This window comes from Panthera leo, chromosome C1, assembly GCF_018350215.1.
Source record: "Panthera leo isolate Ple1 chromosome C1, P.leo_Ple1_pat1.1, whole genome shotgun sequence".
Taxonomy (NCBI): Eukaryota; Metazoa; Chordata; class Mammalia; order Carnivora; family Felidae; genus Panthera; species Panthera leo.
In genome coordinates this window covers 13,442,368-13,456,319 of record NC_056686.1, presented here as the reverse complement: position 1 = coordinate 13,456,319, position 13,952 = coordinate 13,442,368, and the positions used below count along the sequence as shown (strand labels likewise).

Here is a 13,952-nt window from a genome sequence, read left to right as displayed (position 1 = left end):
CCCTCCTGTGCAGATCATCCCAGTAAACCCATACACTGGAATGACACAGGTAACCCAATTTAGAGCCAGGGGAACATATGTGGAGTAGAAGCTGCTGTTCCTTGCCCAGATCCCTTTCACTGAGCCAGTGCCCCTGTACCCTAACGGACGTGTTGTCGCTGCTATGGGTGCATCCTTGCACCTTTCTCTGGAGAACTGCCCCCAGCCCACAGGACGCACTTGGGCCAGAGTTGTTTGGGTACATTAGCCTTTACCCACATATCCACATACCCACATTCCCTAGGAACAGCCAGCAGCCAATGAATGACTGACAGTTTAGCACAAGAGGCCAGTCTTCTAGTCTCAAGATGAGACTAGCTCTGTGCTACTCGTGCTCGAGAGTCCCCGGCACTGTCAGGTTGAAACTAGACTCCGGTTAAAAGCTCCATCTGCTTAGCTCCCTCCCTGTCCTGTGTTGCTTCCTTCACTCGTTTATGCATTTCTCTTGAGGGCTCCCCCTCCATAAATCCACCTGCCCATGAATCCCCATATCAGGTTCTGCTCCTTAAGGAAACATGGACGTTTCTGAGCTCTCTCCTACCTTCCAAATTCTATGTCCTAGGAAAGGGACACTGAGGGCTCTAAGCTTAGCAGCAGGAAGTCTGTCCTGGTGAAGAGAACTGAAATTTCATCAGAGAGATGCTTAAAACAACAGCATTCCATTGGTCAAATACTGATTAAGCATCCACTACCTGTCTAACAGCTGCTTGGCACTGAGGGGCCCGGTGGTCCTATTCTGACCCTCTAAATTAGGTCAAAGAGCTTCTCAGTCACCCCTCGGTCCCTTTTAGGGCAGCTGCCTAATGACAGTCAATTAAGGACACAGAACCTTGGAAATGCTTTAATTTCTTTTAATGTATAACAGTTACGCCTGAGTTACAGAGGAAGCGCTCACAAGCAGGTAGTTAAAGCAAATGCCAGTTTCTCTTTCTAATCTACTACTCCATATAGCTGAATAAATTATGGTGCGATTATATTTAAACACACACCCTTGCACCCACAAGCCCACTCACACGCCCCACTCACACTCTCATGCACACACACTCACTTCCACATGGAGGCATATGGCTGTGAGTCAAACACGAAAGCAACCGAGTTGCAATTACTAGGAAGAGGGAATGATCTAGAGTGCTATGTGGATACGTCCCAGGTGGGGGATTGGCCGTGTTAGAGCTGACAGAAAGAGTCCCCAGTACACAGCTGCCTCTGAGCATTTCAAGATGGCGGCCGGAGTACCCCCATTTTGGTCTCGGTTCGGTGCCTTTGCAGGAGAGAGCGGACAACCTCAAGAAGCATCTAGTAGTGAAGGGAACATCGGGAGCTGGGCGAGAACATCAACCTGAGAGAGGCCCCAGAGAATGTCTTTTTCGGGCAATCATGGAATTTCACCAAGTTCCAGGATCCAAATCTCAGCATGCTTCACCAGCCCCATCTGAAACAACGTTGGATCTCCGTGGAGTCGGGGCCAAGTCTCGGACCTGCTCTGCTCTCAAGCCATAGTCAGATTGGAAATCTGACCTTCTCATTTGTCTTCTGGGCAAACCCCCCTCTTCATCCTTCTTTCCTTCTGTCTCATTCCTCTATCTCTCTTCTTCATGTTCTTCTGGCAAAAGAATGGCAAAGGTAAATCAAGTAAAAAATAAGAGTATGAAGCATAGCTTGGTTCTTACACATCACTTCTTTCTTTTTTCATAGCAAGAGAGAAACAGCAAATGAAAAAAACAAAGCAATAAAAATGAAAGAACCCAACAGAGCCTGGAATGTATAATTTGAAACACACAATATGCAAATATATCCCTACAGATGGTCTCTGCCCACTAGCACAACACACACTGTGGGGGTTTTCTTTCCTTTTTTAGTATATATATATATATATATTTATATAAAAGTCGACTTCCTATAAACGAACAGCACATCACCACATTTCCAACTAATGTACAATGCGCTCAGAAGAGGGACCTCCCCCCCATAGGTAGGACCAACAGCTACTTGTGGTAAGTTGGAGGAAACATCTCTTATTTGGCTATGGATTCTATTTACAGGAATGGATGGGGATTGCTTCTGGGCTGACCTGGCCACGGGGATTCAGGCCTTCTTTCTTAGGCTGTGGTCAACCCTCAAGAGTTTGAAGCCTTGTACCTCTTGTCCCACATCATCTCTCCGGTGAGGTTGTGAGCTGCCAGCCCAAGATGGAGTTTTATGGACTGAGTTGGCTAGACACATTAATACACAGGATTTTAGGGAAATTTTGCCAGGTGGGGGTGGGGCTCCAGGGAGAATAAGTCCCATTTTCTACCAAGATGGTGGCTTGGGAGAACTCCAGAGAAATTGGACATAAAGAGAAATCACTTGGTTTATTCCCATTTCATCACGGTGGGGGGGAGGGGGGGCGGGGGGAGATTTGAGATTGGTCCTAGCATGGGAATGTCACCTCCTGGGAGTGAGGCTGGGTGGTTTTGATGTCACCTGCCTGAGAGCTCTGCTCCTGGGTATGTAAGGGGACTCAAGATGATTTCTGAGCCAGGCCTCCAGGGGGGAGGACTGACCATTCAAGGAATGTGGATGAAGACTGTGGTTGACCTTAAGAGCTGCTTCCTGGCTGTGATGGTTACAAACACGGGGACTGGGTCACCAAGGGACAACACAGTCTTCCTTTCTGTCCAGAGCTTGAAGAACCAAAAGTCTCCCGCAGTAGATGCCCCAGTTGAAAACTGGGCTGATCTCCATGGGCCACACATGTCCAGGTATCTGCTGCTACCAAAGAGTCTGTTTCTCTCCGTGTATCCATAGGTTCCTCTAAACCAGAGATACGAGCCACCCTGGCCGTGGTCCAGGACAGGCTTGATGTTACCAAGTCTAAAGACGAGAAAACAGGTGAGCATTTGTCACAGAAGCGGCATCCACGCAGGAAAGTGTCCTAGCATCTTGCCAGCCCAGTTCCCCAGGAGGGAGGTACTCGGGTTCAGTGAATCCCAAAGCAGCAGCCCTTCCCTCTGGGAATGTCTTGTTGGCTGAGAGCAAGCGGCATGGGTTGAGCAAAGAGGTGGCCTCACGTGCCCAGCTGTCACAAGTGCCTCTAACCTAGCAGCACTTGATAAAGGTGATCCAAGTATAGATGATAACAATGGTGACGGTGGAGACGAATATAATTTTGATAAATAGGTGAAGGTAGTAAAAAGTTCCAAGGGAGGCAAAGTGAGGGGCTTGAACCATTCCCCAAAGATTTCAACTTTTAAAGAGAAGGGATATGAAGAAGCCACTGGCGTGGCCAAGGAAGGTGCCTTTCCCCTAGTCTCTGGAACCTTGGACATCCCCCACCTGTCTAGGAGCGGTGGCCTGAACACTGGCCACATCTGCCCCCACCTAGCTGTGCTGGATGAGTAGACAGGGCCCTCTCGACCTAGAGTGGATCAACACTGAAAGGTGCCACTGTCAGTGGGCCAATGACATGCCCCCTCCACTGCCCCCCCCCCGCCCCCCGCCACCAAATGTTAAGGGGAGTCTGTGGTTTTGCCTGTGGACAAGCAGTCCCTGCTGGTCCCATAACCCTCCTCCAGAGCTCCAAGGGAAGCCCTCTGCTCCCCAGCAGCTTAAAGGGCAGATGAAGGTGCCCTTACCAGAGGGTCAGGCATGGAGGGGACAGGCTCAGGTCTCCAAGGGAGGCTCTGTGAGAAATCGCAGCTCCAGGGGTCGTGGGCTTGAAGGCACAGCACTAAAGCCTCTGGCAACAAAGGGCTGCTGTCCACAAGCATAGGAACCCCAGCTAAGCAACGCCCTTCTGAGCCTGCCCTCTGCCCTCTGCCTCTCGACACACGACTTGCTCCCTTCCCCCTCCCGCCTGATTCAGAGAATGGGAAACTGAAGAGCCCGTGGGCTCCCTAGGCCCTGCACGGGGTGAGAAAGGCTGGAACCCGGACTTCCGTCTAGGAGCCTGCTGCCTTGGGGTGCCTGGGTTGGGTCTTTGGCTGCTGGCCGCCCACTGCTGATGAGCCCCTCTCCCTGGGTAAGCCTCTGCCTGGTCCTTCTGGAGCCCCCACCTGGGCTAGATTCCCACCCCCTACACCCAGCAGAGGTGTGTGGGGAGGGTCCTGAAGTCCTCAGAATTCCTGGGTGATTCCCCTGGGAAGACCCCAGGACTAGGGTCCCCTCTCTGCTGGCGTCCCAGCATCCAGAGGAGGAATGGGCTGTGGCTCGGGCCCTGGGCCAGAGATCCACCTGGGAGGAGAGGGCTGGCTCCCAGCACTTCCAGCTGGGAGGGACCCTGTGAGCTCCACCCCCACCTCTGGCCGGGGTACTCACTGGAGTGGGGTCCAAAGGGCTCCAGTACCTCATCCCAGATACCATCCTCCTTTGGGTGCCCAGGTTGCTCTATTCAGGGTGAGCTTCCACCTCTGTGCCTGAGACAGCACAGAGGCCACGACAGGATTTGACTGGGGGAATGGTTGCAGGCTGACAGAAACCCTCCTGGAGAGAGAGTGGAGGGGCAGACTCCAAGGGGGTTGCTCTGGGTTCCTAAACATAGGTGAACGGTAGACTGGCTGCACATCTCCAGAGGGCTGGCTATGAGAAGGGAATGGGCTCCTTTCCTGGCCTCCTGAGACCCCAGGGTAATGAAAGGGCTGAGGCTGGGAGGCTCAGGGATCAGTAAGGATTGGGCTGGGACTTGGTCTGGGGCAAGTCGCCCCAGGGTCCCTAGTAGGCCTGGCCAGTTTCCACAGGCAGGAGTCCCAGCACAGCAGAATGTTCCCCAAGCTTCATGCGACGCTGTGTGGAGAGGCTCACGTTTTTGGCCAGGTAATCAACAGCAGCTGGAAAAAAAAAGAGAAGCTCCTAGAAATTAAGGTCCTTTTGCCTATTCTTCCATCTGCCCCATATCCATCATCCATCCATCCATCCATCCACACTTCTGTCCATCTATCCACCTGTTCTTCCATCCAACCAACCATCCATCCATCCATCCATCCATCCAACCAACCACACTTCTGTCCATCTATCCACCTGTTCTTCCATCCATCCATCCATCCATCCATCCATCCATCCATCCATCCGTTCAGGCTTCTGTCCATCTATCCACCTGTTCTTCCATCCATCCATCCATCCATCCATCATCCATCCTTCCATCCATCCACCCATCCACCCTTCTGTCCATCTATCCACCTGTTTTTCCATCCATCCATCCATCCATCCATCCATCCATCCACCCTTCTGTCCATCTATCCACCTGTTCTTCCATCCATCCATCCATCCATCCATCCATCCATCCATCCTTCTGTCCATCTATCCACCTGTTCTTCCATCCATCCATCTATCCATCCATCCATCCATCCATCCATCCATCCTTCTATCATCCACCCATCTACCCTTCTGTCCATCTATCCACCTGTTTTTCCATCCATCCTTCCATCCATCCTTCCATCCATCCATCCATCCATCCATCTGTTCAGCCTTCTGTCCATCTATCCACCTGTTCTTCCATCCATCCATCCATCCATCATCCATCCTTCCATCCATCCACCCATCCACCCTTCTGTCCATCTATCCACCTGTTTTTCCATCCATCCATCCATCCATCCATCCATCCATCCATCCACCCTTCTGTCCATCTATCCACCTGTTCTTCCATCCATCCATCCATCCATCCATCCATCCATCTATCCATCCATCCATCCATCCATCCATCCATCCACCCTTCTGTCCATCTATCCACCTGTTCTTCCATCCATCCATCTATCCATCCATCCATCCATCCATCCATCCATCCATCCTTCTATCATCCACCCATCTACCCTTCTGTCCATCTATCCACCTGTTTTTCCATCCATCCATCCATCCATCCATCCATCCATCCATCCATTCTTCCATCTATCCTTCCATCCATCCACCCATCCACCCTTCTGTCCATCTATCCACCTGTTTTTCCATCCATCCATCCATCCATCCATCCATCCATCCATCCATTCTTCCATCAATCCTTCCATCATCCACCCATCCACCCTTCTGTCCATCTATCCACCTGTTTTTCCATCCATCCATCCATCCTTCCATCCATCCACCCATCCATCCATCCACCCTTCTGTCCATCTATCCACCTGTTCTTCCATCCATCCACCCATCCATCCATCTGTCCACCCTTCTGTCCATCTATACACCTGCTCATCCATCCATCCATCCATCCATCCATCCATCCATCCATCCATCCTTCTGTCCATCTATCCACCTGTTCTTCCATCCATCCATCCATCCATCCATCCATCCATCCATCCATCCTTCTACCCATCCATCCATCTCTTCATGAAGCTCATTCTCTTACCTCCTCTCTAACCATTAAGCAAATATTTACTTAACACTTTTATTTGCCCAGTTCTCTCACAGGTTCTGTAGGAAAGTACAAAAGATTCCACATTGTTGAGAGAAGAATTAGTTCCCTTTCCAATACACCTGTACATATGCCTGCTATGGGGGATGTCCGGTGAATCCCACAGAGCCTGGGTAGTAATGAGGAAAAGATCCTTCTTTTTTTTCTGGAGCCTGAGCCCAGCTCATGGGTGAGACACAGCAACATCCCTTACATCCCTTACTCAAAGTTGAGCCAAGAGATCCATGCAGAACAAGAAGCCAGAACCTTGATATGCTGGCATCTGAGACCTTTAGCCTTGAAGTTCTAGCCACCCAGAGGGATGAGTGTCAGAGGGGGTGTGCTTGTGTGTGTGTGTGTGAACAGCGGAAACAACAATCTCTGCATAGTAACAGGCACTAACATGAATGTTCACCCATGAACAATGCTCACGCATGTACATGCGGACAGATGTGGATGAGCTGTATGTACCTGTGTGAGTAGAGCAGGGGGAATGCCCACGCATGCCCAGGTAACCGTGTCCAGGTGGGTTGCACCTAAGCCAGGTACGCGTGTCGGTGTACGTGTGTGCGCAGGCGTGACTGCTAGGTCTGTGTGTGCACGCGTTCTGTCTCGACGCTGCTGTGTCCGCCTGAGGCTACAGCAGAGATCAGCTCTGACCAAATGATGTGACTGGCAGGGGACCGAGGCCTCTTGAGGCACAGAGATGCTACCTCCCAACCTGGAATCCATGGCCGAGGCCAAGGCGAGAGGAAATGTAACGACTACTGCCCTGGACTCACGAGGCCTGACCCGATATTCTCCTTGTCACCTGCCCGCTGAGGGGCCCTATAGCGCTCCACATGCCTCCCCAAAGTCGAGGGTCCCTGCCTACGGCAGGTGGGTAGAGCCAGGTGTGGGCACAGCCAGAGACAAGGCCCAGGGAGCTGAGTTGGGAAGTATCAATAACTGAGACCATATTCTTTAGGGGTTCAAATCCTGCACCTGCCAACTTTTAGTGTATGATCTGGGGCGTACCAACCATCTCACCTATACAAGCCTCAGTTTCCTTGTCTGTAAAGATGGGGATAACGACAGCGCCTTGGTGGAAGAATTGCGGGGAGAAAGTGAGAAAATGCATACAAAGAGGTTAGCACTGTGCCTGGTACATGGTGAGCTCAGAGGCCTTGGGCTCTCACAGGACTGGGATTTAGGGAGCAGGTGTGACCTTTGATAGAGGCAAGAAGGAAAGGAACAGTGAATGGGGCAATCTGGAGTCCCAACTATCTCCGGTGCATGTGGCTTTGGGCAAATCATGTTGCCTCTCCAGGCCTGTCTCGCGGTCTGTAAAATTGGGAGAGCAGATCCCAGCCTCCTCAAGGGCTGTTATGAAGATCAAATGAGATGATGTGCTTTGAGATGCTGGGCACAGAAGGCTCAGGGTCTGTACCGATTCCTAAAGGATATGCAAATGTCCTGGGGTTTCTGGAGTGTCTGGGCTCTGTGTTCCTTAGCTTCCAGGCTCTAGGGCTTGAACTGAGGCCCTGGGTGCTGCCCCTGACGTCACTCAGCCTCCAGGCTCCCAGCTGGTAACACAGAAGGGATGGTGGCCTGTCTTACCCCTCACTCCACAGTGGGGGCAAGGGGCAGGTAGAAGAAACTTCAATCTCTGGATCTCTGGCCTCAGGGGCAGCCTGCAACTCAGGCATCTCGTCTCTGCTCCTTGGAGCAAGTCTTATCTGGGCCCCAGGGCCTGACTGACCTTGAGGAAGCTCGTCTGTAGAGCCACAGCAGGAAGAGGGGGAGGAGCTACAGGAAGAGAGGGAGGAGCTACCCACCGACCGAGCTCATTCTCCGCCCACCGTGCTCTATGCCCCTCACGCATGCGCGATCTCGCTTCACGCTCACCACTGCCAGGCTGCTAGTTCCGCTGTCCCATTTTACAGGCGGTGGAGCCAAGGCCCTGCCCTAAGAGACTGTGTAACTGGGAAGGTCACATGGCCCTCAGGCTGTGGACCCAGGCGGTCTGTTGCCAGCTCCGAACGACCCCCACGCGCTTCGCCCGCAGCGTCCTGGGTGTGTGCGCTTTAGAGGGTACGGAGCACTCGACACCCCAAATCCTGCGTGGGCCCCAGTTTCGACTCCAGGAAGTGTGGGTGGCTTCCCAGGGCACACGGCCGAGTCAGGCGACCTCTCCTGACTCACCGAACGCCTCTGCCTGTTCCCCCTTATTCCACCTGACGTCACACTCTGTGCCAGCCGGTGCGGCTGTCCCCGGGGGGTGGGGTGGGAAGGCCCGGCTCTGGAGAACAGTCAGAACAACGATGCTCGATCCCTCACATACGGAACGCTTACCACGGGGCGAGGCGGACACGGTGTCCTTTAATTTCTCACCAGCCCCATGGTTTAGGCACAGCTGTTCCCATTTTACAAAGGTGGAGACTGAGGCACAGAAAGATTGCTGACTCACGGTCAGGCACTGCATGTGAGACGGAGGAACCCGAATTTGTCCTGCTTGTGCCTCTGGTCACTCTGTGTCCTCCTTTTTCGCCTCTCCTGGCTGCCAGCCAGGGTTCAGCCCACAGGACTTTCCCCAGGCCCTGCCAAGGTGGGCGATTTGACCCCAAGAAGCCCAACTTTACTCATGACCAGCCAACTTCAAGGGCACCCTCCGTGCGCAGAGCCCGCCTCTCCCTGGGGTCGAACGAGGGGCTGGCGAGGGCGGGGCTGTGACATTTCTCATTACAGCCTCTGTCAGCGGCCCTCCCTGTCCCTCTGTCTCTCCGCGTCCCCTCTCCTCTGCCTTGTGCCCGCGCCTGGGCTCTAAACGTCTCAAATTAGATTAATCGGGAGTTGGCAGGAGATGCCAACCAGTAAACAAATCTCAGCCGTCAGCGCGTCAGCCCGCGGCCCCAGAGGAGGACCCTTCTAGACACAAATTCTTATTAGACTTGTCAGATCTATTAAAATTCTTTTCACACTTCTGCGTCCTATCAGCCCCATCATTAGTACGGCCCTGGCCTCTGGGAACACCAGGGCCATATTAATCTGCCGTGTGCCCCGTCCCTGCCCCCTGCCCCCACCCCCTCCAGGGACAGGAGAGACAGACAGATGGACAGATAATGGCTGGGAACGAGAAAAAGTGTGGAGGTGTCCCTGGGAAGACAAGAGGCCCAGGGAGAGGAGTGGACTCTCTGGCTGAAGAGTTTAGCCACGTGCACCCTGCACGCACACCTACACCTTCAAGGGAGGCTCTCTGAGGTCAGGGCCGTAGGTGTGGCGGTGTTCGCATCGATGCCGGATCTCAGGCAAATACCCTCTCTGGGATCCATTTCCTCGCCTGTCTGCACGCCATACAAAGCAGCCGTGAGTGCCAGACCCCATAGTAGATGCTCACTAAAGGGTTATCTATCCTTCCTTTACACGCGTCTATTTTGCGTAATTATACCTCGAAGCCAGGTACATATAAAGTCACAAACGTGAATCTACACAAAGGCGGGTCGAGGGGTGGTGTCACTACTGATAACACAAGTTTGCGGTCTGGCCAAAAGAGAACCGGGTTGGAAGTTCAGGGGACCTGGAGTTCGCCATTCACCTACTGTGTGACCTTGGGAAAGTCCTTGGCTCTTGCGTCTATAGCCTGAGGACACATAACACCTACTCTGGGTAGGGTTTTGAACACGGCAGGAAATGAAAACGCGATCTGCCCAGTGCCTGGTGGGCTAAACTCCTGCGTGGGACAGATGTGAGCAGGTGACAGGTGGACCTGGGCATACACAGGGGCTGTTTGGGACGTGCACACTCTTGCACGTGGACTGGGAGCCCCGCCATAGGCGTATTCAGTCACCCGTAAACACGGGGCAGGCGGTCAGTGGGAACACGACGGGTCCCTGTCCCTGACTGTCCCAGAATGTCAAAGCTGAGGGAGACGGCACAATGGAAAAACGTTGGGGGTCTAATCCCTGGACTCCCATTTCCCGGATGGCAAAACTGAGGCAGGGTGACTTGGTGGCAGACTTAGTGATGGTGGGGCCAACACTCCCCCAGGCCCCTCCCAGCCCAGACCTGGAATCTTGGTGGGGTGGGGTGGGGTCTGCCCTGGGATTCCCTCTGGGTAGGGCTGGAAAATACGGCTCGGCTCGGGAGGATCTGGGGTTGGGAGGGGAGGGGGGCAGGGGCTGGAGCTAGATGGGGCGAGTGGGGAGAGTGGAGGGGAGGGGAAATCGCTCTGGCCGGCCTCTTCCCTTCTCGCCTCCTGGGCCCTTTCCCTTTTGATCCCCCCTCCCCGGTGGCCCCCATGCTGACTCTGGGGTTAATTTTATTTCCGACTTGGGCAGGCCCCCTGCAGCAGGGCACGGGGCTCCGGGGGTGACTAACGCCTGCCCCAGGCCGGGGCTGCTGCCTCCGCGGAGCGGCTCTAAACTCTTTATCAAGAGCATGTGTGTCCGCTCTGCCTGGGAACGCGGGCCGGGGCCGGGGCTCGCCTCGGGCCCCTCTGGAAACACTCGCACGCATGTGCGCGCCCCGCTCTCCGCCGTCCCTGCGCACGGGTTCCACCCCCTCTCGCACTCCCTCCTCGTGCACACAAACCCACACGGGCGCAGCTGCACACGCAGGCCACACGCGTACCCGCCCGGATGCACAGGGACACACAGCCACACCTTAGCGTGCACGCACCCGTGTTTACACACTGCACACACAGTGTACGTGTCCGTGCTCCAAATATACACACACCCACGGACACATTCAAGCCTCCGTGCACGTCTGGATGCACACGCGTTGCACGCACGGATAACCACACACCCCTGCACACTCTCGCACACGTCTATACACGTGAGCACCTGTTTGGTGCACATGCCATGAGGTGACACAGCATCACATGTGCAAATACACAGACAGACACGTGGACGCTCGGTCACACGGACACACCTGAATGTGCACTGAAACCCATGTGTGCGTCTTACGGACACACATAGCCACGTGACCAAATGTGTGCACCTGTGCACTCACACACAAAGTCACACGCACACCGTGCGGACACAATATGCTCACTGAAAGTCAGATATGCGAGGGGCGCCTGGTGGCTCGGTTGGTTAAGCGGCCGACTTCGGCTCAGGTCACGATCCCACAGTCCGTGAGTTCGAGCCCCACGTCGGGCTCTGTGCTGACAGCTCAGAGCCTGGAGCCTGTTTCAGATTCTGTGTCTCCCTCTCTCTCTGACCCTCCCCCGTTCATGCTCTGTCTCTCTCTGTCTCAAAAATAAATAAACGTTAAAAAAAATTTTTTTTAAAGAAAAATAAACATTAAACCATTTTTATTTAAAAAGCAGGGTGGCGCCTGGGTGCTCAGTCGGTTAAGCGCCTGGCTTCTGCTCAGGTCATGATCTCATGGTTCGTGAGTTTGAGCCCTGCATGGGGCTCTGTGCTGACAGCTCAGAGCCTGGAGCCTGCTTTGGATTCTGTGTCTCCTTCTCTATCTGCCCTGCCCCAACTTGCTCTCTTTCTCTCTCTCTCTATCTCAAAAAATAAACATTAAAAGTTGAGCCATCGGGGCGCCTGAGTGGCTCAGTGGGCTGAGCGTCCAACTTCAACTTAGGTCATGATCTCGCGGTCCGTGGGTTCGAGCCCCGCGTCGGGCTCCGTGCTGACCGCTCAGAGCCTGGAGACTGCTTCGGATTCTGTGTCTCCCTCTCTCTCTGACCCTCCCCCGTTCATGCTCTGTCTCTCTCTGTCTCAAAAATAAACAGTAAAAAAAATTAAAAAAAAATTCAGATATGCGAAGAGTCACGTATACATACACTCACACATTCACACACACAAACGCACATCTACACACAGAAAGATGCCTGCACGAACACACGTATGCTGAAATACACGATACACACACGCACACATCACACGTATCTATGAGGCGTGTTTTCACGCTCACACGCATACATACATGCACATACACATATCGAACACACACGTACGTGGGGCAGGGGCCCTGAACACAGCCAGGAGGTGGAGACGGGCACAGCTGGCCCTCATTTAGCTGTGGAGGCCAAGGCCGTGTGGGGAGGAAGCAGAGGTCAGTGAGGCCGGGCGGGGTGCCCTCGGGCTGGGACCTCAGCCTCTCACCACACGCCCTTCTGATTAGTTTGACACCAGCAGGTGAGGCCTTGGCCGGGAGGGGGGCAGGAGGGGAACCCGGTGACCTCGGCTCTCTGTCCTCTCCGCTTGCCCTGCCACTGCCCCATCTGGCAGCTGGGGGCGGCGACCGGGCCTGCCTTCTGCAGCCTTCGGTCCGAGGGTCTGGTGCCCACCGCCTCCGGGCAAGATGCCGGCGGGGGGGGGGGGGGGGGACGGTGGCTGGGGCGGGCATGTGAGACCAGCTCCGAGTAGGGGGGCAGTCGAGGCTGAGGACGGGGTGGGGGGTACAGGAGACAGATCAAAATACAGCTGTCCCCCCTACCCAGGGGGCAGAAAGGGGCAGGGTCTCTAGCATCACACCAGCTTCATGTGGCCATCGAGCCCCTGAAATGTGGCCACAGGCAACTGAGGGACCGAATTTTACACCGTAATTTAATTTGATCTAACGTAAACGTTAAAACTGCAATGTGATTTAGCCTCGTGGTTGGGAAACTTTATAGCATACTTGGAACAATCTGCTTCTCCGTTGTGATTTTATGAAATTTAAAGACAGACCAAACAGTTTTCCAATGAAAACTTGGTGTCTGAATTCACACGGGCTGGATTTCAAAGACGCAGCGTGAAGAAAAAGAACGTGAAACATCCCATTCATAACTCTGTACGGCTTATGTGGCAAAATGGTCATCACTTCAGATGTGCTGGGTCAGACAAAATATGCCGGGAGGAACAGCCGCGCTCGTTTCTTCTGACGTTTTAATCTGCGGCTACTGGGAAATTTTAAACGCCACGTGTGGCTCCTATTAACGTTTCTACGGGGCGACACTGCTCGAAGGCCACGAAAGTCGCGTGAGTGCAGGGGCCTGGCTCAGCGTCACCTGAGGACAACGGTCCATCCCGTCCGGACCTCAATTTCCTCACCTGTGGAATGGGCGCCCCCACCCCAACACCACCCTGCAGCTCTCTGCAAATAAACAGAACGGCCTCGGAGCGGGGCAGGGAGGGGGAAGAGGAGGTCTAGGGCGCCGGGCACTCACTCTGGCCGTACTGGCCGTACTGGTAGCCAGCCACGGGGTCCACGCTGTAGCCGGTGGTGCTGTAGGTGGGCGGGCAGTAGGACTGGGAGGTGGGCAGGCTGTCTCCCGGCTTGATAGAGTCGGCCCGCTGGCTGCAGCTGGCCGAGATGGAGGTGGCCGAGTCCAGACCGCCGTGCAGCGGGGAGATGGAGAAGTCGGCCTGCGGCTGCGGTGGCACGGCGCTGGGGTTGCTCAGAATGCTCATCACCTGCAGGGGAGAGACCATCAGTGCGGCCCGAGCAGCAGGCGTGGCGGGTGGGGGGGTTGCTCGGAGGACGGACCCCGCAGACACGTGTGTCTGTGTGTGGGGAGGGGGGGGCGGGGGTGGGACGATGCCAGGCGGGCCCCAGACAGGCCTTTGCTCCCTTAAGATCC

The 13,952-nt window shown here is 54.4% G+C and overlaps 1 protein-coding gene across 3 annotated transcripts in view; it reads right to left on the bottom strand.

The window, feature by feature from the left end:
• Window positions 1–874: 874 nt before the first annotated feature.
• The window catches only part of PAX7 (paired box 7), a 100,918-nt gene continuing 87,840 nt past the window's right edge, over window positions 875–13,952 (bottom strand). For all 3 annotated transcript variants that reach the window (XM_042952360.1, XM_042952361.1, XM_042952363.1), the window contains 2 exons: window positions 13,539–13,785; window positions 875–4,847 (listed from right to left, as the gene is read on the bottom strand). In XM_042952360.1, coding sequence (XP_042808294.1) covers window positions 4,732–4,847; window positions 13,539–13,785 — 363 coding nt within the window. In that variant the 3' untranslated portion in view covers window positions 875–4,731. The remainder of the gene's footprint in view (window positions 4,848–13,538; window positions 13,786–13,952) is intronic.